Source organism: Bos javanicus, chromosome 3 (assembly GCF_032452875.1).
Source record: "Bos javanicus breed banteng chromosome 3, ARS-OSU_banteng_1.0, whole genome shotgun sequence".
NCBI lineage: Eukaryota > Metazoa > Chordata > Mammalia > Artiodactyla > Bovidae > Bos > Bos javanicus.
In genome coordinates, this window is record NC_083870.1 from 75,454,110 (window position 1) to 75,479,608 (window position 25,499).

The 25,499-nt window shown below is 38.6% G+C and overlaps 1 protein-coding gene across 1 annotated transcript in view; it reads right to left on the reverse strand.

Annotated features, from left to right (window-relative positions):
- Positions 1 to 25,499, reverse strand: part of LRRC7 (leucine rich repeat containing 7) — a 622,375-nt gene that overhangs the window by 195,119 nt on the left and 401,757 nt on the right. Inside the window, exon 8 of the mRNA XM_061411605.1 lies at positions 22,313 to 22,376. Within this exon, the coding sequence (XP_061267589.1) occupies positions 22,313 to 22,376 (64 nt within the window). The remainder of the gene's footprint in view (positions 1 to 22,312; positions 22,377 to 25,499) is intronic.

Consider the following 25,499-nt stretch of genomic DNA (forward strand, 5'->3'; position numbering starts at 1 on the left):
GACTGCCCGTAGCAATGTGCATTATAAGGACACTACTAAGGAGGGCTCAGAAGGAAATGAAGAACATGTTGACGTGAAAAATGGAGTACGGAATCTTTGTTATACAGTAGCTGAACTGTGTCATATACTCATGTGGAAAGCATAACTTGTAGGAGATAAATTTGATATTTAGCTGAAGAGATTTCCAACAAAATTTTGAAGGTGTGGCCTGATCCCCGCCCCCCCCCCCCCAACTTTTTTTTTTTTTTGGTGAAGATATCTATAACTGTTATCCTTTGCCTATCACACAGTTATATTTTGGAAGCAGATTACCTGTTTTCTAGTTTTATAGTTCTACAGATGGAAAGGGATTTGGACCTAGGATGGATTATACCTAGAACTTTACCTATGTCTAACTTTTTGTTGTTCAGTCACTAAATTGTGTCTGAGTCTTTGTAACCCTTTGGACTGCATCATGCCAGGCTTCCCTGTCCTTAGATGTCTAACTTAGATGACTTTGATGATGGAATTTGGAACTTTTGAGCTGATGAGATTTAGATGAGATTTTTATACATGGGTTGATTTTGTAATAAGTGAGAATTTTGGAGACCTTGAGTTGGGATGGGTGCATTTTCATGTGGTTTGACATGAATCTGTGGGGATAAAGACATTACTGGTAGGCTGAACAATGGACTTTCAAAGATGTCCATGTCCTGATCCCCTGAACCTATGAATATGTTACCTTACAGGATAAAAGAGAATTTGCAGATGTGATTAATTTAAAAGATATTGAGAAAGAGATTATCCTGAATTATCTGAGTGGTCCCAAAGTAATCACAAAAGTACTTAGATGAGGGAGGCAGGGGAGTGGGAGAAGAGAAGGAAAGAGATGTAATGATAGAAGTAAAATCAGAGTAGGAGACATAATGACAGATACAGAGATTGAAGTAATGTGAGAAAGGGATCACCAGCCATGGGATGAGGTAGCCTCTAGGTGCTAGAAAAGATAAGGAACAGATTCTCTCATGAAGTCTCTAGAACGATCAAAACCCTGACAACACTTTAAATTTGGGACCTCTGACCTCCACCACTGTAAGATAGTAACTTTGCATTGTTTTAAGCCACTAAGTCTGGGGTTATTTGATCAAAAATAAGAAAAGAATACGAGTAGGTGCCTAGGCCTGAAATGCTGGGAAAAGTAAACCCTTTTAACTATAATTTCTAACCTGATTCCTTTGTGTTGCAATTTCTCTCATGACATGTGCTGATGAAATGACCAGAGGCATTTTAGGGAGACATTAATAGGTAAATAATAATAGGTTAATAGATATAATAAATTAATAGATAAAAAGAGAAGCAAAAAACAAAGGAGAAAAGGAAAGATATATCCATTTGAATGCAGAGCTCCAAAGAATAGCAAGGAGAGATAAGAAAGCCTTCCTCAGTGATCAGTGTAAAGAAATAGAGGAAAACAATATAATGAGAAGGACTAGAGATCTCTTCAAAAAAATTAGAGATACCAAGGAAACATTTCATGCAAAGATGGGCTCAATAAAGGACAGAAATGGTATGGACCTAACTGAAGCAGAAGATATTGAGAAGAGGTGGCAAGAATATACAGAAGAACTATACAAAAAAGATTTTAATGACCCAGATAATCATGATGGTGTGATCACTCGCCTAGAGCCAGACATCCTGGAATTTGAGGTCAAGTGGGCCTTAGGAAGCATCACTACAAACAAAGCTAGTGGAGGTGATGGAATTCCAGTTGAGTTATTTCAAATCCTAAAAGATGATGCTCTGAAAGTGCTGCACTCGATACGCCAGCAAATTTGGAAAACTCAACAGTGGCTACAGGACTGGAAAAGGTCAGTTTTCATTCCAATCCCAAAGAAAGGCAATGCCAAAGAATGCTCAAACTACTGCACAATTGCACTCATCTCACATGCTAGTAAAGTAATGCTCAAAATTTTCCAAGCCAGACTTCAACAATACATGAACTGTGAATTTCCAGATGTTCAAGCTGGTTTTAGAAAAGGCAGAGGAACCAGAGATCAAATTGACAACATCTTATGGATCATTGAAAAAACAAGAGAGTTCCAGAAAAACATCTATTTCTTCATTATTGACTATGCCAAAGCCTTTGACTGTGTGGATCACAATAAACTGTGGAAAATTCTGAAAGAGATGGGAATACCAGACCACCTGACCTGCCTCTTGAGAAACCTGTATGAAGGTCAGGAAGCAACAGTTAGAACTGGACATGGAACAACAGACTGGTTCCAAATAGGAAAAGGAGTACGTCACGGCTGTATATTGTCACCCTGCTTATTTAACTTATATGCAGAATACATATGAGAAACTGGGCTGGATGAAGCACAAGCTGGAATCAAGATTGCTAGAAGCAATATCAATAACCTCAGATATGCAGATGACACCACCCTTATGGCAGAAAGTGAAGAAGAACTAAAGAGCCTCTTGATAAAAGTGAAAGATAATGAAAAAGTTGACTTAAAGATCAACATTTAGAAAACAAAGATCATGGCCTCTGGTCCCGTTACTTCATGGCAAATAGATGGAGAAACAGTGGAAACAGTTTATTTTTTGGGGCTCCAAAATCACTGCAGATGGTGACTGCAGCCATGAAATAAAAAGATACTTACTCCTTGAGAGAAAAGTTACAACCAATCTAGAGAGTATATTAAAAAGCAGAGACATTACTTTCCCAACAAAGGTCTGTCTAGTCAAGGCTATGGTTTTTCCAGTGGTCATGTATGGATGTGAGAGTTGGACTGTAAAGAAAGCTGAGTGCTGAAGAACTGATGCTTTTGAACTGTGGTGTTATAGAAGACTCTGGAGAGTCTCTTGGACTGCAAGGAGATCCAATCAGTCCATGCTAAAGGAGACCAGTCCTGGGCGTTCATTGGAAGGACTAATGCTGATTTTGAAGCTGAAACTCCAATACTTTGGCCACCTGATGTGAAGAACTGACTCATTGGAAAAGACCCTGATGCTGGGAAAGATTGAAGGAGAGAGGAGAAGGGGACGACAGAGCATGAAATGGGTGGATGACATCACTGACTCAATGGACATGACTTTGAGTGAACTCCGGGAGTTAGTGATGGACAGGAAGGCCTGGCGTGCTGCAGTTCATGGGATCGCAGAGTTGGACACGACTGAGCGACTGAACTGAATGAACTGGACTTCCTTTGTGCCTGAAATGACCACAGGCATTTTAGGGAGATATTAATAGATAAAAAGAAGTTGCATGGGAATAACTTTAGTATACATTTCATGGAATATATTTATATAATTTGTAATCAAGTGTCTGTATAGTTAACCTGTTGTTAGCCATCTAGAATAGAAGTATTTTCCAGAAATACTCTGACTGGGTTCATTGTTCAACTCCCCTGACCCTCATAATATTAAGGTACAAGGCCAAGGCAAGTATTTGAATATGAATATATTCTTTGGTTCTCAGTACCAGATATGCGGGTGAAGGAAGAAAAACAAGGCTTGAAATATAGGGAGTCAGAGGTTTTACCAAATTTGACAGTCCTAAAATTTTACAAGGTGTACCAATGGAAAATTATAAAGATGAAACAAATGTTTCCAAATTATCAGTAATAAAAACTATGGTAGAGATAAACCTGGGTTAGTTTTCTATTATCACAATAGAAAATAATATTACAAAATATTTGTCATGAGAAAAGACTGTTAAAGAGTATAAGACCATCATATTGAAGGGAAAAGGGGTATCGCAGATGTGTGCCATTATGTTATTTTTCTGGATTTAATGATGTTTATGACATTTATCAGCTTTTCAAAATTGTATTCTGTTAATTTTAATTTGTAATTTAAAATTCACAGTTTCTTTTTTCATCATGAGTAAACATTAGCTTTTATACTTAATTATGTATTTGTAATTTTGTGTTATTTTTTAAAAGAAGGTGTTCCTAATTTCCCTGTAGGAGGGCATGGCAACCCACTCCACTATTTTTGCCTGGAGAATTCCATAGACAGAGAAGCCTGGAAGGCTACAGTCCATAGGGCCACAAAGAGACACAACTGAAGTGACTAAGTACGCACATCCCTGATTTACAAGTTCAGATCCTCCTTCTAGCTATATCTTTAACATTTACCCAGAATTCAACTCCTGCTTACCACCTCCACTGTTACTACCTCATTCCAGGTCACTAGCATTTCTTGCCTATATTACTGCAATAACTTCCTAACTGGTTTCTTTGACTACACCTTGCCCCACTTTCCATGATACTCAACACAGCAATCAAATTATCCTGGTGATATAATGCAGTGTATTTAATGTAACATACTGTAACCTAATGTAACATAATATGACATGACAATATAAATTGGACCATGGGTTCTACTTGTTTAAAACCTTCCAAAGGGCGTCTACTTTACTCACAGTAAAAGCCAAAAGCCTTGAAATGTCTTCCAGGATTCCACCTCTCCTTGTGTATCTGCCTCCAAATTCCCTCAATTAACTCATCACCTACTCTTCTCACTTACTCTGCTCCAGGCCTTCTAGTCTTCCTGCTGTCCACAAGTCAGGCTTGCTTTCATCTCAGGTGTTTATACTTCCTGTTCCCCTGTCTAGAATGATCATACACCCAGATATTAGCATGATTCATTCCCTCGTCTTCTTTAGGTTTTTTACTAAAATGTCACCTTCTGTGTAAAACTACCCTGGCCACCTTATCTAATTATACTCTCCAGACCTGTATACACACACACCCAGACCCACACAACCACACACATACTCTCTCTTTCTACTCCTCTTTCTTTATATTTCTCATTAGTATTTTCAATTGTCTTCTAGTTTCAGTTTGTTGTGAAGGTTGAAATCAAATAAATTTTTGATTAAATTTCAGAAAGTACAGCCTGACATGATATTCAGTATACAAATGTAGAAGATGGCATTTTAAATTTAATTATTTCAAATATAGTTTTTGTTAGTTTTAGGGTTATTTGAAATCCCTATTCACAACTCAAGAATATTCTTGTGGGTTTATTACATAATTGCACAATACTCTTATTTTTTGGTAAAGTGTTGACTATAAATTTGTATTCTTTTTTCACATAATTTATATTGGTTCAATCACAGAGCTTTTATTCTTTATTTAACTCTCTGGCTGAAACTATTGACAAAATCACCAGGACACTTGATTATACTTAGAGATATGCCACTCAGAAAAAATTATTTATGGAAAGGAAAATAAAGCTATCAACAACCTTAGATATGCAGATGATACCACTCTAATAGCAGAAAGCAAAGAGGAACTAAAGAGCCTCCTGATGAAGCTGAAAGAAGACAGTGAAAAGCTGGCTTAAAACTCAATATTAAAAAAACTAAGATCGTGGCATCCAGTCCCATCACTTCATGGCAAATAGATGGGGAAACAATGGAAACAGTGACAGACTTTATTTTTGGGGCTCCAAAATCACTGCGGATGGTGACTGCAGACATGAAATTAAAAGATGCTTGTTTCTTGGAAGAAAAGCTATGATAAACCTAGACAGAATATTAAAAAGCAGAGACATTATTTTGCTGACAAATGTCCATAAAGTCAAAGCTATGGTTTTTCCAGTAGTCATGTATGGATGTGAGAGTTGGACCATAATGAAAGCTGAGTGCTGAAGAATTGATGCTTTTAAACTGTGGTGTTGGAGAAGACTCCTGAGAGTCCCTTGGACAGCAAGGAGATCAAACCAGTCAATCTGAAAGGAAGCCCTGAGTATTCATTGGAAGGACTGAAGCTGAAGCTGCAATACTTTGACCACCTGATGCAAAGAGCCAACTTATTGGAAACAACCCTGATGCTGGGAAAAATGGAAGACAAAAAAAGAGGGTGATAGAGGATGAAATGGTTGGATGGTATCACTGACTCAGTGGACCTGAGTTTGAGCAAACTCTGGGAGATAGCGAAGGACAGGGAAGCCTCGTGTGCTACAGTTCATAGAGTCTCAAAGAGTTGGATAGGACTTAGCAACTGAACAACAACAAACAGTGCTAATTAATTTCATTTATAGTGTCCAGTCTTATTGCAATAATGAGAAATGGCAATGAGGGAAAAGCTTCTTCCTCTGAAAACAGAGGCAAAGATAGCTTATTTTATTGTTAGGAAAAAGAAAGTTTAAAATTAAAGAAATGAGGTTTGTATGTACAATATAGTAGATTGCTCCTTAAAGTTCTAGATCAACAGATGTTGCACTTATAAAAATGGACACCCCAGTTTGATCCTTCTATTGAAAAAAACTCCATAATTATGTTCAGACATGAAGTGAAATTCTGAGTTAAATTTTTTTTTCTTGAAAGGTGGCTCTGCATCAGGCACTGGCAACTGGTTATAGTGGAGACAGACTGGGAGGCTAGAGGAGGAAGAAGGGACTTGCTCCTTTTACTTAATGGCTGGACAGTTAGCATCTCAACAGCAACACTGCTCCCTGCAGTGACACTAAAGTTCAGCAACAGCAATTGTTTGCAGCTTGCAGTTTTCCCACACAACTAGAACTAGCCTTATTAGCCCCTTGAAGACATCAGCACCAGCTCACTGGTGCCCCACTTTATATGACTGAGTCTCAGCTTTAAGTTTTCATTATTCCTTAGACTGTCTTCCATTTGTCCCCTCTATTAGAGGTGGTAGCTGCTTCCTAGAGTTATTACATCTCTGGTCCTTCAGAGTCCCCCTTCTGTCCTTCAGTTTTCTAACATGATGGCCTATTGTTTATAAAATTTTATTAGTAGGTATGGCAAACCTTGGACTTCCCAAGGCACTAGTAAAGAACCTGCCTGCCACAGCCAGAGACATGAGATGCCAGTTTGATCCCTGAGTTGGGATCCCCTGGGGAATGGCATGGCAACTCTGTCCTCTCCTTGCCTGGAGAATCCCATGGACAGAGAAGCCTAGTGGGCTACCGTCCACAGGGTCCTGAAGAGTTGGACATAACTGAAGTGAGTTAGCATGACATGGCACGTGGAAAACCTATGTTGTAATTATCTATAAAGGAAATTGCTGGATACATAAATATAATGCTTGCCTCATGTATACACACATCCTAGGTAATTAAAAATGAGCATGAAGTGAAGTGAAGTGAAGTCGCTTAGTTGTGTCCAACTCTTTGCAATCCCATGGACTGTAGCCTACCAGGCTCCTCTGTCCATGGAATTCTCCAGGCAAGAATACTGGAGTGGGTTGCTATTTCCTTCTCCAGGGGATCTTCCCGACCCAGGGATCGAACCCAGGTCTCCTGCATTGCAGGCAGATGCTTTATCGATACCTTGGGCAAACTATGGAGGTGAACTCATTGGCCATTAAGGTAAAGCTTAGTTAAATTCTAATCAATTTAAATTACAAGTTAAAACAGCATTCAGCTGCCTCAAATTTCTATGAAAACACATTCATATTATTTATAAAGCCAAATGGTCTATAAAACTATTGGCATTTCTTCTACATTATTTTGCTCAGAGTGTTTCCATTCTTCACTTGATTTATTCATTTGAAAGTTTTGTTTTATTCCATGAAATAAAGTGAAAAAAGTCAACAGAAACAAATTCAATTTGAATATTAAGACTAGAAATTCTTGTTTATTGTGATCTGTAGCCTTACTAAGTATTTAAAATAGTGATTTGTAAAGTGCAGACTATTTTTGCTTTTCTATAAAGAAGTTTTATATAATATAAATACTCTACTATAGTCCACTGTTGTTGTTTAGTCACTAAATCATGTCTGACTCTTTGAGATCCCATGGATTGTAGCCTGCCAGGCTCCTCTGTCCATGGAATTCTCCAGGCAAGAATACTGGAGTGGGCTCCCATTCCCTTCTCCAGGGGATCTTCCAGACCCAGGGACTGAACGCAGGTCTCTTACATTACAGTCATATTCTTTACCATCTGATCCACCTGGGAAGCCCTAATACAGTCTATGGATGGCTGAATTTATGAAATCTATGAAGACTACTTGACATATGGTTTCAAATATTAGATAGTTAAAACAATGCAAACAATGCTATTATTTCCTGATGAATCCTCTTAATCTTTAAAAGCAGTCCATCTTTGCTGTTTAAAGAATTGTTTTCTAAATTAAAAACAATTTTTTTACACTATAAATATTTTCATTGCTGTTATTTAGGTGTTTTGGTTTTTAAAATGCATGTTTTGTTCTTGTATCCAGACTTTGAATCACCTGTAGTTTAGAACTAACTGGTACATTAAGCTGCTCAAAGAGTTGAATATATTCTTAAAATGATTTCATCATCATGCCTTAAACTCTGGAGAATGCATACTGGCTAATTTTAGGTACAGAGGCAGAAAGACTTTCTTTAAGGACATGAAATACATATTTTAGAATTACTCTTTATCTGATTACTTTTCCAGAAAAAAGCTTACAAAATAATTAATAAAATGGTTATTCAAAATCACTTACTTCAAAATCACTCATATACATATTTAATCCAGATTTTAGCAGAAGAGACAGAAGATAAAGATAAAAGGCAACATTTGAGAAGATAAAGACTGTTAATCTTCCAAAATGGGTGAAAAAAATGAACCCACAGATAAAGTACACAAGAATAATGTATACCAATCTCATGCATGAGCATAGATGTAAAAAACATTCTAAAGATTGAACTGAATATAGTTTATACAGAAGGTCATGATCATGTTGGATGTATTTCAGAGATTCAAAGGTGGTTTTCACTAGAAATTCTATGTAACTTATGGCATTAACAGTTTAAAGGAGAAACATTATTTGAATAAATTAAAAAAGAGCATTTTATAGTTTGGCAAAGCCTCATAATAAATTTTCTTAGAAATAGGAAGATATGTTTGAACCTAATGAAAAGTATCTATCTAAAACTAATATTAAAGAGCATTTTTAATAATAAATACTAAATGTATTTCAATTAAAATTAGAATCAATGACACTTTCTTCTACTCAGCTATTCAGATTAGCGACTAAACCATCACTAAAGAAATCTACAGACAAATTAGAAATCACTTTAGAAATCCCTAAAGAATCTACAGACAAATTATTCAAATTATTAAGAGAGTTTGGCAAGTACCTAGATATAAGTAAAAATGCAAGAATCAAATGGATTACTACAGGCTGCAACAAAATAGTTGGAGACTATATATTTTTTTAAAGTGCATTTATAACTACAACAAAAAAATAAGGCAGAAAGGAGTAAACTAATTAGAAATACATAAAAACTTTAAAAAATTACAATATTATACTGAATGATACAAAAATAGACAAGTGGAGATATGTCATGATGCATAAAAATTAGGTATCATAAAATATCAATTTTCTATTTTTAGTCCCATCAAAATTGATTTATAGAATCCATTTCTAATCAAATTCTAACAATGTTTTTTCCCTTTTGAGAAACCTGAAACACTTTTTCTAAAATTCAAGTATCTAAAATGTCCAAGCACCAAAGTTGGAGACACTTGTCTTATCAGATATCAAAAATTTATTGTTTGTGCTAATTAAGACATCGGTTTTAGCACCAAGATAGTAAAATGATCAGTGAAGAAAGTAACATATTAACATATAGAAATCATATTTTATTAATAGGACTTTGTAGTCAGGTTAAAAGAATAAGTAAATGTTGCTTGAGAAATCCAATATCTGTTAAGAAAAAGTGTATGCAATATAAAACATTAACCCCGGGTGGAAATAAATTTGACTATGAACAATGAAATCCTCATATTTTAAAGAAGAAAACATATAAAAAGATCTATTTGATTCCGAGGAACCAAGAACTTCTTAAAGTAAGACACAGGACCTTCTAGACATAAAAATTATACATTTTATTATGTTTCAGTTAAGAACTTCTAAGAGGCAAGAATATACAATGGATTAAAGACAATCTCTTTAACAAGTGGTGCTGGGAAATCTGGTCAACCACTTGTAAAAGGATGAAACTAGAACACTTTCTAACACCATACACAAAAATAAACTCAAAATGGATTAAAGATCTAAACCTAAGACCAGAAACTATAAAACTCCTAGAGGAGAACATAGGCAAAACACTCTCTGACATACATCACAGCAGGATCCTCTATGACCCACCTCCCAGAATATTGGAAATAAAAGCAAAAATAAACAAATGGGACCTAATTAACCTTAAAAGCTTCTGCACATCAAAGGAAACTATTAGCAAGGTGAAAAGACAGCCTTCAGAATGGGAGAAAATAATAGCAAATGAAGCAACTGACAAACAACTAATCTCAAAAATATACAAGCAACTCCTACAGCTCAACTCCAGAAAAATAAATGACCCAATCAAAAAATGGGCCAAAGAATTAAATAGACATTTCTCCAAAGAAGACATACAGATGGCTAACAAACACATGAAAAGATGCTCAACACCACTCATTATCAGAGAAATGCAAATCAAAACCACTATGAGGTACCATTTCACGCCAGTCAGAATGGCTGTGATCCAAAAGTCTACAAATAACAAATGCTGGAGAGGGTGTGGAGAAAAGGGATCCCTCTTACACTGTTGGTGGGAATGCAAACTAGTACAGCCACTATGGAGAACAGTGTGGAGATTCCTTAAAAAACTGGAAATAGAACTGCCTTATGATCCAGCAATTCCACTGCTGGGCATACACACTGAGGAAACCAGAAGGGAAAGAGACACGTGTACCCCAATGTTCATCACAGCACTGTTTATAATAGCCAGGACATGGAAGCAACCTAGATGTCCATCAGCAGATGAATGGATAAGAAAGCAGTGGTACATATACACAATGGAGTATTACTCAGCCATTAAAAAGAATACATTTGAATCAGTTCTAATGAGGTGGATGAAACTGGAGCCTATAATACAGAGTGAAGTAAGCCAGAAGGAAAAACACCAATACAGTCTACTAACGCATATATATGGAATTTAGAAAGATGGTAACAATAACCCTGTGTACGAGACAGCAAAAGAGACACTGATGTATAGAACAGTCTTATGGACTCTGTGGGAGAGGGAGAGGGTGGGAAGATATGGGAGAATGGCATTGAAACATGTAAAATATCATGTATGAAACGAGATGCCACTCCAGGTTCGATGCAGGATACTGGATGCTTGGGGCTAGTGCACTGGGACGACCCAGAGGGAGGGTATGGGGAGGGAGGAGGGAGGAGGGCTCAGGATGGGGAACACATGTATACCTGTGGCGGATTCATTTTGATATTTGGCAAAACTAATACAATTATGTAAAGTTTAAAAATAAAATAAAATTAAAAAAAAAAGATAATTGCTATCACCCTAAAAAAAAAAAAAAAAAAGAACTTCTGGTCATCAAAAGATATTATGAAGAAAATAAAATGGTCCTGTCTTACATAAACTCTTGTATATGTGTATTTATAAAAATATTCATCACAGCAATAAAATGGATTAGTAACAAGGACCTACTGTATAGCACAGGGAACTCTGCTCTGTATTATGTAACAACTTAAATGGGAAAAGAATTTGAACAAGAATAGATACATGTATATGAATAACTGAATCACTTTGCTATATGATGGTGGTTTAGTCACTAAGTCGTGTCCGATTCTTGCAACCCCATGGACTGTAGCCTGCCAGGCTTCTCTGTCCATGGGATTTCCCAGGCAAGAATACTGGAGTGGGTTGTCATTTTCTTCTCCAGGGGATTTTCCCCACCCAGCGGACTGAACCCATGTCTCCTACATTGCAGGTGGTCTCCTGCATGGCGGGCAGATTGTTTACTGCTGAGGCACCAGAGAGAAACTAACACAACATTGTTAATCAACTATGCTCCAATACAAAATAAAAAGCTGAAAAGTGTAATAAAAATGATTACATGAGAAAATAAAGGGTAAATAAAGTTGTAGTATAGTCATATTTTTAGAAAGCTTGAGAACAAACAAAGTGAAACAATATAATGTTAGAAATATATGCAAAGGTATGGAATGTGAAATAAAATTCAGGACTGTATAGAACTGGTGATTTTCTAGTTCATAAGAATACAGTGATAGGTTCAAAAGGATATATTTTATTCTGCTTTCTAACTTAAACATATATTATAAATATTGTTTTAAAAATCAAATTTGATATAATAAAATTTTAAGCTTCTTTAATTTTATAATATTTTCTTAAATTTAAGTTTTAGTTCACTATTTGTTTAATGGCTATTATTTGACAGTCTTCCTAATTCAGCTGCAGAGAAAGCTTATGACATAATGTCTATAAAGAATCTACTTATTTCAATTTGATAATCATAACTGAACATATAGAGTATACACTATCATTTCAATATAGTAAATAGAAATATCTATTTACCACATAAATAATATGTATGTCATCAGATCAGATGAGTCGCTCAGTCGTGTCCGACTCTTTGCGACCCCATGAATCGCAGCACGCCAGGCCTCCCTGTCCATCACCAACTCCCGGAGTTCACTCAGACTCATGTCCATCGAGTCAGTGATGCCATCCAGCCATCTCATCCTCTGTTGTCCCCTTCTCTGCCTGCCCCCAATCCCTCCCAGCATCAGAGTCTTTTCCAATGAGTCAACTCTTTGCATGAGGTGGCCAAAGTACTGGAGTTTCAGCTTTAGCATCATTCCTTCCAAAGAAATCCCAGGGCTGATCTCCTTCAGAGTGGACTGGTTGGATCTCCTTGCAGTCCAAGGGACTCTCAAGAGTCTTCTCCAACACCACAGTTCAAAAGCATCAATTCTTCGGTGCTCAGCCTTCTTCACAGTCCAACTCTCACACCCATACATGACCACTGGAAAAACCATAGCCTTGACTAGATGGACCTTTGTTGGCAAAGTAATGTCTCTGCCTTTGAATATGCTATCTAGGTTGGTCACAACTTGCCTTCCAAGGAGTAAGCGTCTTTGAATTTCGTGGCTGCACTCACCATCTGCAGTGATTTTGGAGCCCAGAAAAATAAAGTCTGACACTGTTTCCACTGTTTACCCATCTGTTTGCCATGAAGTGATGGGACCAGATGCCATGATCTTCGTCTTCTGAATGTTGAGCTTTAAGCCAACTTTTTCACTCTCCACTTTCACTTTCATCAAGAGGCTTTTTAGTTCCTCTTCACTTTCTGCCATAAGGGCGCTGTCATCTGCATATTTGAGCTTATTGATATTTCTCCTGGCAGTCTTGATTCCAGCTAGTGTTTCTTCCAGTCCAGCGTTTCTCATGATGTACTCTGCATATGAGTTAAATAAACAGGGTGACAATATACAGCCTTGATGAACTCCTTTTCCTATTTGGAACCAGTCTGTTGTTCCATGTCCAGTTCTAACTGTTGCTTCCTGACCTGCATAAAAATTTCTCAAGAGGCAGATCAGGTGGTCTGGTATTCCTATCTCTTTCAGAATTTTCCACAGTTTATTGTGATCCACACAGTCAAAGGCTTTGGCATAGTCAATAAAGCAGAAATAGATGCCTTTCTGGAACTCTCTTGCTTTTTCCATGATCCACTGGATGTTGGCAATTTGATCTCTGGTTCCTCTGCCTTTTCTAAAACCAGTTTGAACATCAGGAAGTTCATGGTTCACATATTGCTGAAGCCTGGCTTGGAGAATTTTGAGCATTACTTTACTAGCGTGTGAGATGAGTGCAATTGTGCGGTAGTTTGAGCATTCTTTGGCATTGCCTTTCTTTGGGATTGGAATGAAAACTGACCTTTTCCAGTCCTGTGGCCACTGCTGAGTTTTCCAAATTTGCTGGCATATTGAGCTTAGCATTTTCACAGCATCATCTTTCAGGATTTGGAATAGCTCAACTGGAATTCCATCACCGCCACTAGCTTTGTTCGTAGTGATGCTTTCTAAGGCCCACTTGACTTCACATTCCAGGATACCTGGCTCTAGGTCAGTGATCACACCATCATGATTATCTGGATTGTGAAGATCTTTTTTGTACAGTTCTTCTGTGTATTCTTCCATCTCTTTTATATCTTCTGCTTCTGTTAAGTCCATACCATTTCTGTCCTTTATCGAGCCCATCTTTGCATGAAATGTTGCTTTGCTATCTCTGATTTTCCTGAAGAGATCTCTAGTCTTTTCCATTCTGTTGTTTTCCTCTATTTCTTTGCATTTATCGCTGAAGAAGGCTTTCTTATCTCTTCTTGCTATTCTTTGGAACTCTGCATTCAGATGTTTATATCTTTCCTTTTTTCCTTTGCTTTTTGCTTCTCTTCTTTTCGCAGCTATTTGTAAGCCCTCCCCAGACAGCCATTTTGCTTTTTTGCATTTCTTTTCCATGCGGATGGTCTTGATCCCTGTTTCCTGTACAATGTCACGAACCTCATTCCATAGTTCATCAGGCACTCTATCTATCAGATCTAGGCCCTTAAATCTATTTCTCACTTCCACTGTATAATCATAAGGGATTTGATTTAGGTCATACCTGAATGGCCTAATGGTTTTTCCCTACTTTCTTCAATTTAAGTCTAAATTTGGCAATAAGGAGTTCATGGTCTGAGCCACAGTCAGCTCCTGGTCTTGTTTTTGCTGACTGTATAGAGCTTCTCCATCTTTGGCTGCAAAGAATATAATCAATCTGATTTTGGTGTTGACCATCTGGTGATATTCATGTATAGAGTCTTCTCTTGTGTTGTTGGAAGAGGGTGTTTGTTACGACCAGTGCATTTTCTTGGCAAAACTCTATTAGTCTTTGCCCTGCTTCATTCCGTATTCCAAGGCCAAATTTGCCTGTTACTCCAGGTGTTTCCTGACTTCCTACTTTTGCATTCCAGTCCCCTATAATGAAAAGGACATCTTTTTTGGGTGTTAGTTCTAAAAGGGCTTGTAGGTCTTCATAGAACCGTTCAACTTCAGCTTCTTCAGCATTACTGGTTGGGGCATAGACTTGGATTACTGTGATATTGAGTGGTTTGCCTTGGAAATGAACAGAGATCATTCTGTCATTTTTGAGATTGCACCCAAGTACTGCAAAGCGCAGGCAGCTGCGACAGGCGCGCTAAAGCGCAGGTGAGAGGAGCCACCCTACGTCTGAGATCAGGGGCAGAAGCCGGGAGGACCCCATGCCCGAAGGGCGGTGACCAAGAGGAGTTACCCCACGTCCGAGGTCAGGGGCAGCGGCCGAGAGTACCAGACTGCAACGGCGCAGGAATGGCCAAGAGGAGCTACCCCACATCCGAGGTCAGGGCGGGGGTGGCCCAGAGGAGATACCCAGCGTCGGAGGCCAGGGCGGGTGATGAGAGGAGTTACCCCGCGTCCGAGGTCAGGGGCGGTGACAAGAGGAGTTACCCCGCGTCTGAGGTCAGGGGCGGCAGCTGGAAGGAGCTACCCCATGCCCCCACAGCCTGAGGCCAAGGGCGGCTGCAGGGAGGGGCAACCCCACGCCCGAGGCCAGGGGCGGTGGCCGGGAGGACCTACCTCACGTCCAAGGAGCTGTGTCTGCGTGGGTGCAGGAGGGCCTAGAGGAGCTATCCCATGTTGAAAGTCAGGAAGGCCGGAGGTGAGGAGACACCCCTCGTCCAAGGTAAGGAGCAATGGCTGCGCTTTGCTGGAGCAGCCATCAAGAGATACCCCACCCCCAAGGTAAGAGAAACCAAAGTAAGACGGTAGGTGTTGCAAGAGGGCATCAGAGGGCAAACACACTGAAACCATACTCACAGAAAACTAGTCAATCTAATTACATGAGGACCACAGCCTTGTCTAACTCAATGAAACTAAGCAATGCCCATGGGGCAACCCAAGATGGGAGGGTCATGGTGGAGAGATCTGACAGAATGTGGTCCACTGGAGAAGGGAATGGCAAACCACTTCAGTATTCTTGCCTTGAGAACCCCATGAACAGCATGAAAAGGCAAAATGATAGGATACTGAAAGAGAAACTCCCCAGGTCAGTAGGTGCCCAATATGCTATGGAGATCAGTGGAGAAATAACTCCAGAAGGAATGAAGGGATGGAGCCAAAGCAAAAACAATACCCAGCTGTGGATGTGACTGGTGATAGAAGCAAGGTCCGATGCTGTAAAGAGCAATATTGCATAGGAACCTGGAATGTCAGGTCCATGAATCAAGGCAAATTGGAAGTGGTCAAACAAGAGATGGCAAGAGTGAATGTCGACATTCTAGGAATCAGCGAACCGAAATGGACTGGAATGGGTGAATTTGACTCAGATGACCATTATATCTACTACTGCGGGCAGGAATCCCTCAGAAGAAATGGAGTGGCCATCATGGTCAACAAAAGAGTCCGAAATGCAGTACTTGGATGCAATCTCAAAAACGACAGAATGTATGTCATAGTTACAGTAAAATTTCAAAGCTCATTTCTCCGCCTTCCCTCCTGTTTGGATCTGACCTCCCATATCAAGATCGTCTTTCCCAAGTATTCCTTGTAGGAGTCCCTTTGTGGTGGTGGGTGGGGGTGCAGAGTGCTGGGCAAATAGAAGAGAAACTTTCACATAACAGGAGATGCTACTCCAATGACCACTGTAATCTCTATGCTCACCTCCCACTGTCCTTTGTCACTTTGTGGTCAGTGGTTTGTCACCCAGGCTGCTGCCTGCCACCTTTTAATTTCCTGAACTCTAAGCACACAGACCCTTTTACAGTCTGCTGTTAGCCTCCTCTGAGTTGAGCAGGTTTCTCTTTCTGGTTGGCAAAAAAGCTTTCTATTTTGCTTCTTATGACTGACTCTTTTGATGAAGGTTCTCATAGCAGAGTTGTTGAGGGCTCTAAGTGACATTTACCTGTGTGTCTCAGTCTCTCCTTTGTAAGGCAGAGTCGGATGAAGAAAGGAAGTGAAGGAGCAGGAGGCTGGAGCTAGATTTGAGGGATGGTCAGCTGTGACCTCACACTGTTACTGGAGCCATCCTGTCTCCTCCAGACTCTGCTATTCAGTCTGTTCAATTTGCCAGTATTCTTGCTGATGGTGATTTACTTTGAGGGCTTATTTCCTCCACCAGTTCAGAACCAGTAACAATTCTTAGTTTATGGGATAAATCTCTATAATCCTGAAATATATAATCATACAGCTTCTGGGCCCCATGATAATCATTTAATCTGTCTTAACATCCCTGACCATTGCTTGACATTCAGATGTTATTCATTATTGTGACAGTGTGAAGACTGTATTACCTAGGGTATACCAAAGGGTTTAAGGGTTGATACTATCCAACTCCACACATCAGCCTAAGAGTGTACCATTTGTGATCAGGCCCCAAGTAATATTCATTTGATCTCATAAAAAAGAAAATGGGAGAGGGGGAAAAGAATATACCAAAATTATTAATAATGATTATACAAGTGGATGAAATCACCAATTATTTATACTATCATCTTTATACTTTTAATTTTATAAATTTTTAAATGAACATTTATTTAATTTTTATATTGAATAAAAAGCTGTAAAAGATATCTTTGGGAAAAAAAAGCTTTAAGAATCTATTATGTTTCAGAACTGTGTCCAGAATCTTCTAGAATTTGCTGCTATTAGAAGCATAATTTCTTTTATGTAGAATCTTTTATTACTACAAAAGCACCCATAAGTAGGCATCCAGTTCAAACCTTATGCAGGGTATGTACATTGCTTCTGTAACAAGCTGACATCTGTTCTCTTCATTAGGCTTCCCCATTCTTTCTTTTTTTACTTACTGCCATCTCTCCACTTCTTTACTGTGTCACAAAATGAATCATCTAATAATCTTCTATGTGTCAGTATTTAGCTACAGATTGGAATTTAATTCCCTTTCCTCCATGTGATATTGCTTCTAGAGGTCTCTTATCAGAGCAAATTCTCTTATTTTCACATTAAAAATTGTTACTGTCAGAGAAACAACAGCTACTCCCACATGTATGATTAATGAAAGTCAAAAATTTGGCTAAAAGTAAATAATATTAGAGATATGAAGTTCTAGAATTATACTCCCATCCCCCTACCCTACCAAATTACTGAGTATTATCAAATAAAGTACCCCAGTACAAATGCAAAACAAAATGTTTAAGAGACCTACTTTGTGACAAGTGGGAATATTGGGAGTTCAAAAGTAAAAGATATTTTTGCTCAGATGATTTCTTAGACATCATACAGCAGAAGGTAAAATAGATGTATTTAAAATTTAATTTCAAAAAATAAACATGTCTTATTCATCTTTGTTGATGCAAATATTTATAGTAAAACATTGATTCACAAAGTATCCATACAAAAGGATTGCAAAATGCTATACAGGACAGAATTGAAATTCATTTGAAACACACATTGTTTATTATAGATTCTCTCACATGAAATTCTCTCAAAAAGTCTATGAGATAGTTAGGTTTGATACCTTTATTTTATTGAAGAGGAAGCTGAGGATAGAGAGTAAGTTACAGACCTAAAAGTACCCAGCTAACCAGTGATGAAAGTTAAATCTCAGTCATCTGAATCCATTGTGCATGTTCTTTCAACTACTAGGCCAAGTTATATGTCATGGGCAGATCCTACCTTCTTAAAAACTAATTTTAAAAATAGTATAAACTAGTTTTGCTACTGTTATGCACTACCATTACCTCTCGCTCTACTTAAATTAATAAACGTTTCCCTTAAAAATACCAGAGGTGTGTTATACTAGGTACCAGGTCCTCTTGATATATTGTGTTGAGGCCACCTTGCCAGCTGCCCTATAACAAAGTTAGGTGCATCCAAAGCAGAGCAAGCTTGGCAGTGCAGTTTAACAGGCAAAAGGAAGCTGTGAAATTTTTTTTTTATTGGACCTTTTTCAGTTTGCATGTCATGTGGATTCTCAGAGCCTGTAGACTTGTTTAGGGCTACTAGCAGCATTGTTGGAGAAGGCAATGGCAACCCACTCCAGTACTTTTGCCTAGAAAATCCCATGGACGGAGGAGCCTGGTAGGCTGCAGTCCATGGGGTCGCTAGAGTCGGACACGACTGAGCGACTTCACTTTCACTTTTCACTTTCATGCATTGGGGAAGGAAATGGCAACCCACTCCAGTGTTCTTGCCTGGGATGGGAAGAACTGGTTGGCTGCCGTCTATTGGGTCACACAGAGTTGGACACGACTAAAGCGACACAGCAGCAGCAGCATTGTAACTGGTGAGGGTTCCTTCACAACAGAATTCAGGGACAGACTGCCAAGCATGGTGCTGGAGGGAAGACAGGGCAGGGACTCATGCATGCACACGCAATGATAGCTGGGTGATTGCACCTTCAGCAAGAGGGAGATGGCCAATGCTACCAGGTGGGTACTGCCTGAGCCCAAAAGACTGACTGCAGGTTCAGAACTGCAGACTGGACATAGAAGGTAGTAGTATCAGCTGCAGACATCATCCTCAGAGGCCAACATTTCTGAAAACCAGTCTGAGACCAGGGGGTCTCTTTCCCTCAAGTTAGAAAGACATGTACCTTCCTTTGCACTCACCCAAATTCCATCTTAAAGAGACATGCAGAGAAAGGCAAGAGATGACAGAGCATTTCTCTGCAAGAAAGATGAACACAACCTAAAGGGACCATGCAACTCCTAAAATTAGATTAAACTTCTAATCACAAAGGAATAAAAGTCAGTTTTTAGCCTCAGTAAACTGGATAAAGGCTGGAATAATGACCAAATTAGTTATGGTCTAAGTTCAGTCCAGTTTAGTTCAGTTGCTCAGTTGTCTCCAATTCTTTGCAACCCCATAGACCACAGCACGCCAGGCCTCCCTATCCATAACCAACTCCTGGAGTTTACCCAAACTCATGTCCATTGAGTCGGTGATGCCATCCAACCATCTCATCCTCTGTCATCCCCTTCTCTCACCTTCAATATTTCCCAGCATCAGGGTCTTTTCGAATCAGGTGGCCAAAGTATTGGAGTTTCAGCTTCAACATCAGTCCTTTCAATGAACACACAGGACTGATCTCCTTTAGGATTGACTAGTCCTTGCAGTCCAAGGGACTCTCAAGAATCTTCTCCAACAACACGGTTCAAAATCATCAATTCTTTGGTGCTCAGCTTTCTTTATAGTCCAACTCTCACATCCATACATGACCACTGGAAAAACCATAGCCTTGACTAGATGGACCTTTGTTGGCAAAGTAATGTCTCTGCTTTTTAACATGCTGTCTAGGTTGGTCATAACTTTTCTTCCAAGGACTAAGAGTCTTTTAATTTCATGGCTGCAGTCACCATCTGCAGTGATTTTGGAGCCCCCAAAATAAAATCTGTCACTCTTTCCATTGTTTCCCTATCTATTTGCCATGAAGTGATGGGATCGGATGTCATGATCTTAGTTTTCTGAATGTTTAGCTTTAAGCCAACTTTTTCACTCTCCTCTTTCACTTTCATCAAGAGGCTCTTTAGTTCTTTTTCACTTTCTGCCCTAAGGGTGGTGTCATCTGCATATCTGAGGTTATTGATATTTCTCCCAGCAATCTCGATTCCAGTTTGTGCTTCATCCAGCCCAGCATTTCACATGATGTACTCTGCATGTGAGTTAAATAAGAAGGGTGACAACAGTACTCCTTTCCCTATTTGGAACCAGTCTGCTGTTCCATGTCCAGTTCTAACTGTTGCTTCTTGACCTGGTGGTCTGGTATTCCCATCTCTTTCAGAATTGCCCACAGTTTATTGTGATCCACACAGTCAAAGGGTTTGGCACAGTCGATAATGAAGAAATAGATGTTTTTCTGGAATTCTCTTACTTTTTCAATGATCCAACGGATGTTGGCAATTTCATCTCTGGTTCCTCTGCCTTTTTATTTTATTTTTTTTAATTTTATTTTATTTTTAAACTTTACATAATTGTATTAGTTTTGCCAAATATCAAAATGAATCCGCCACAGGTATACATGTGTTCCCCATCCTGAACCCTCCTCCCTCCTCCCTCCCCATACCCTCCCTCTGGGTCATCCCAGTGCACTAGCCCCAAGCATCCAGTATCCTGCATCGAACCTGGACTGGCAACTCGTTTCTTACATGATATTTTACATGTTTCAATGCCATTCTCCCAAATCTTCCCACCCTCTCCCTCTCCCACAGAGTCCATAAGACTGTTCTATACATCAGTGTCTCTTTTGCTGTCTCGTACACCGGGTTATTGTTACCATCTTTCTAAATTCCATATATATGCGTTAGTATACTGTATTGGTGTTTTTCTTTCTGGCTTACTTCACTCTGTATAATAGGCTCCAGTTTCATCCACCTCATTAGAACTGATTCAAATGTATTCTTTTTAATGGCTGAGTAATACTCCATTGTGTATATGTACCACAGCTTTCTTATCCATTCATCTGCTGATGGACATCTAGTCAGGAACAAGACAAGGGTGCCCACTTTCACCATTACTATTCCTCTGCCTTTTTAAAATCCAGCTCAAACATCTGGAAGTTCATGGTTCACATACTGTTGAAGCCTGGCTTGGAGAATTTTGAGCATTACTTTGCTAGCATGTGAGATGAGTGCAATTGTGCAGTAGTTTGAACATTCTTTGGCATTGCCTTTCTTTGGGACTGGAATGAAAACTGACCTTTTCCAGACCTGTGGCCACTGCTGAGTCTTCCAGATTTGCTGGCATATTGAGCTTAGCACTTTCATAGCATCATCTTTTAGGATTTGAAATAGCTTGGATAGAGTTCCATCACCTCCACTAGCTTTGTTCGTAGGGATGCTTCCTAAGGCCCACTTAACTTCACATTCCAGGATGTCTGGAATCCAGGCCATGGAATCCAGGATGTATTGAATCCAGGCCAGAAACTGGCTTGGGTAACCTTCCCCTTCTCCAGGGGATTTTCCCAATCCAGGGATCAAACCCTGGTCTCCCACATTACAGGTGGATTCTTTACCAGCTGAGCCACAAGGGAAGCCCAAGAATACTGGAGTGGGTAGCCTATCCCTTCTGTAGTGGATCTTCCCAACGCAGGAATTGAACTGGGGTCTCCTGCATTGCAGGCAGATTCTTTAACAACTGAGCTATGAGGGAAGCCCTGTTCAACCACATAAAAGATATGTAAATCGGTGACCACTTTCAGCTTCTTTCTATAAAGTTATTATGGTAACATGGCAAATCAGGATTAAATGAGGCAACATATGTAACACACTGAGCATGGTGTCTGCTACATAGCTCGTGCTCAAAACTGACAATTTGCATCTGCCTATCTATTTACCCTACCCTTTTAAAAAAAGTTAATCCTAATATTATTCAGTTACCTGTAGTTTACTATATAGCTAAACAATCACTTTAATTTCAGATTTTATTTTGTTTTCATATTTAGAAAATGTAAATGTGCACTTGATTTAATACCTGGGGTTACAAAGAGCAACAGAAATAATCTCCTGGTGATTTATTAGTCAAGTTTAGAAAATGTATTCACTCACCAGCTCACTGAATTCATTATTGCCTAGGTCAAGTCTTTCCAACTGGGCCAGTTTGTGCATTGACCTATAACAGATGGATAAAAATATTGTGAGGCAGTGTATGACACATTGCTCCAAAAAACATTCCAGCCACCTTCTTGTCAGATTTGTCTGGGTATATTATGTACAGATATGGGGGTATTTTTCAGGGAGAAGTAAATTTCAAATATACAGAAACATGTTCAAATTGTTACCTGAAAACCTTTAGTAGCTTACCATGTTTCCAAATGCCAGTCTGTGGATGGAGTACAAGCCTGACTGCTTAATGAAAGTCTGGGAAGCTTGTTAAATATCTGCACCAGTACAAGGTACTAGTTGAGGCTCTAACATCCATATTTTTAATAATCCACACAGGCTTGGGAACCAAAGGATAAACTCAGCTCTTCATGAAGCATTTTAAAATTCCACAGTATGGCCACAATTTCATCATCAATCTTGTCAATTTTTACTACCTTAAATGAATTTCTGTTATAGACCAACTTTTTTCTTTTCTATTCAGGTATAGTCGATTTAAAATATCATGTAAGTTTCAGATGGACAAGGTTGTTATTCACAATTTTTAAAGGTTATATTTCATTTATAGATATTATAAACTATATACCTGGTAGCTTATTTTATACATAGGAGCTTGTACTAAAATCCCCTACTCCTAACTTTTGTACTCATTATCTCCTAAGCATATTGGCTTGATGATGTTACAGCTTTGAATAACTGTAAACCTTGGGGGAGAGTTGGTCCCAAAGCTTAGAAGTACTCATGTGCATTACATACATAATCAGTATTTGTCAAGCCATTTTCAAGTATAACAAACAACATAGGAAAAGGTAGTACCATTCTTCTGATTTTCAAACTTTTTATCTCCCCACTAACCAGAATGCTATCCTCAAGTCTTGACTATGTACAGAAACTCTGGAGGCATTGTTGGCTCAAATCTTAAAAAAATTTAGTTCCTTCATCTTTAAAGTCCATGTAGCCACTATCTTATAGGACTTTCATGAGCAGTAAATGAAATACTACTATAATTCAGACTCTTTCAGGCACTCAAAAATGCCAAAAAAAAAAAAAAAAAAATCCGTGTACTCTTTCTCTACTCAGAAACTGCTTTTGAAAGATTGTTAGGTGCTAGAGAGTCTTCTGGGGTCTGGGGAATAGCACTGTGTGAAAAGAAAGAAAAATTACTCCTTGAAAGGACTGTACTTCCAGTGCAGATGATAATGACAATAAATAAAATGATTAAGTAAAATAAAATAATATACTAGAAGGTTGTAAGTGCTATGAAGAACAGTTAAGCAGAGGAGGAAGATAAGAAGAATTCTTATGACAGGATTGCATTTTCTAACAGGGTAATCAGGTCTCATGGACAAGAAATGTGAGTATAGTGTACTCATTCGACTGTACGCCTTTGTCCTTATGGTAAACACGTGTGGGTCTGGGGCCTATTTCCCTGTCTCCACACAGGAATCTAACTGGTATGACTTCCCCTTACAAATGACTGGCCTGGAAGGCACGATCACAACCATAGGTCAGGGAGAAAATATCAGGACTTGGTTACAGTTTGGGTCACATTCTCCATCAGTTATGCTGACAATTTTATCATCACTTGTCTGAACGAAGTAACTTGCTGATAATTCAGACTCATTTGTAATGTTCACCTAGTTATCTGAAGTTCTAATGAGCAAGTTCTAATGAAACTGGTACTCAATTGTGTTAAATGATGTTTACCAACCTATGTTCATATTATATATGTAAAAGTGGTAGAAATGTGTAAAATATCCATAACTGTTACTTTTATCATTGTTACTTCTCCTGCCTATAACATTCTACCCATAAATCTTTCCAAAGCTGGCTCCTCTTCAACTCAGCTCATATGTTTCCTCCTCATATCCCCAAATTAAATCTCCCTTCGCATCTTCACTTTGTATATTGCCCTGTTTCATCTTCTTAACACTTACCGTAGAAAGTATTTAACATTTTTATTTTAATATTTATAACTGAAAATTAAAATACTTTTTGTTTACTTCCTAATTATTTCCCTCCTGATAGATTCAAGCTTCATGAGAGCAAGTAAATTGTCAGTCACACAAACAGCTTCTCAGTCAGTGTTTGTTTAGTGAAGATATTCATATGTGCATGAGTGAATAATTCTTTACCAGTGAGATGTTTGAATTCTAGAAATATTTACAAAGAAAAACCACTCAATTTTTACCAGGCATCTACAATTAATTAACAGTTGCTAAAGAGATATCCTAATAGGCCTGATTTAATGAATATTGTAATGAATATACATTAGCTTACTTACTAAGAATTATGCATAACGTTAAAGGCAGATAAAGCTGAAGTTCATCTGTCTTAGAATATCTATATCTTGTGTTAAGTTTACTCCTGACATTTCAACTAGTAGGTTTTAAAAATTCCAAATAATAAAAAATACTAAGTGAAATATGTAGGTGAGTTTTTCACTTTTTTTGATATCTCAAATACAGCAACAAAACTCTAAAAGGAAAGCAGTTTAGGACACAGAATCAATTCAGACAACCTGGGTTTAAATCCCAATTCTACCTCTCACTAGCTGTTTGACTTTAAACCAACAAGAATATCTTTGCTTCTGATCTGTAATATGGGAATGATAATAAGAATCCTTACATTATAGGGTTATTCTGATGATTAAAATAAGTAAATAAGTTAAAGCACATAAATAGTGCCTGACATATGGTAGGTGGTCTTTAAGAGTTAGGTATTGAAAAACTTAGGGAAGAATTTCAGAGTTGGAAATATTTTAAGAAATTATTGAGGTTTGAGTTTCCTGAAGTTTTCCTAAGGACTTATGTGTTGCATGATTTTTAAAAAATTCAGATGGCCAGTACATTTTGGCAAATCTTGCTTCAGTTTAGTTCAGTTCAGTTCAGTCACTCAGTTGTGTCCGACTCTTTGCGACCCCATATATTGCAGCACGCCAGGCCTCCCTGTCCATCATCAACTCCTGGAGTGCACTCAGACTCACGTCCATCGAGTCAGTGATGCCATCCAGCCATCTCATCCTCTGGCGTCCCCTTCTCCTCCTGCCCCCAATCCCTCCCAGCATCAGAGTCTTTTCCAATGAGTCAACTTTTCACATGAGGTGGCCAAAATTCTGGAGTTTCAGCTTTAG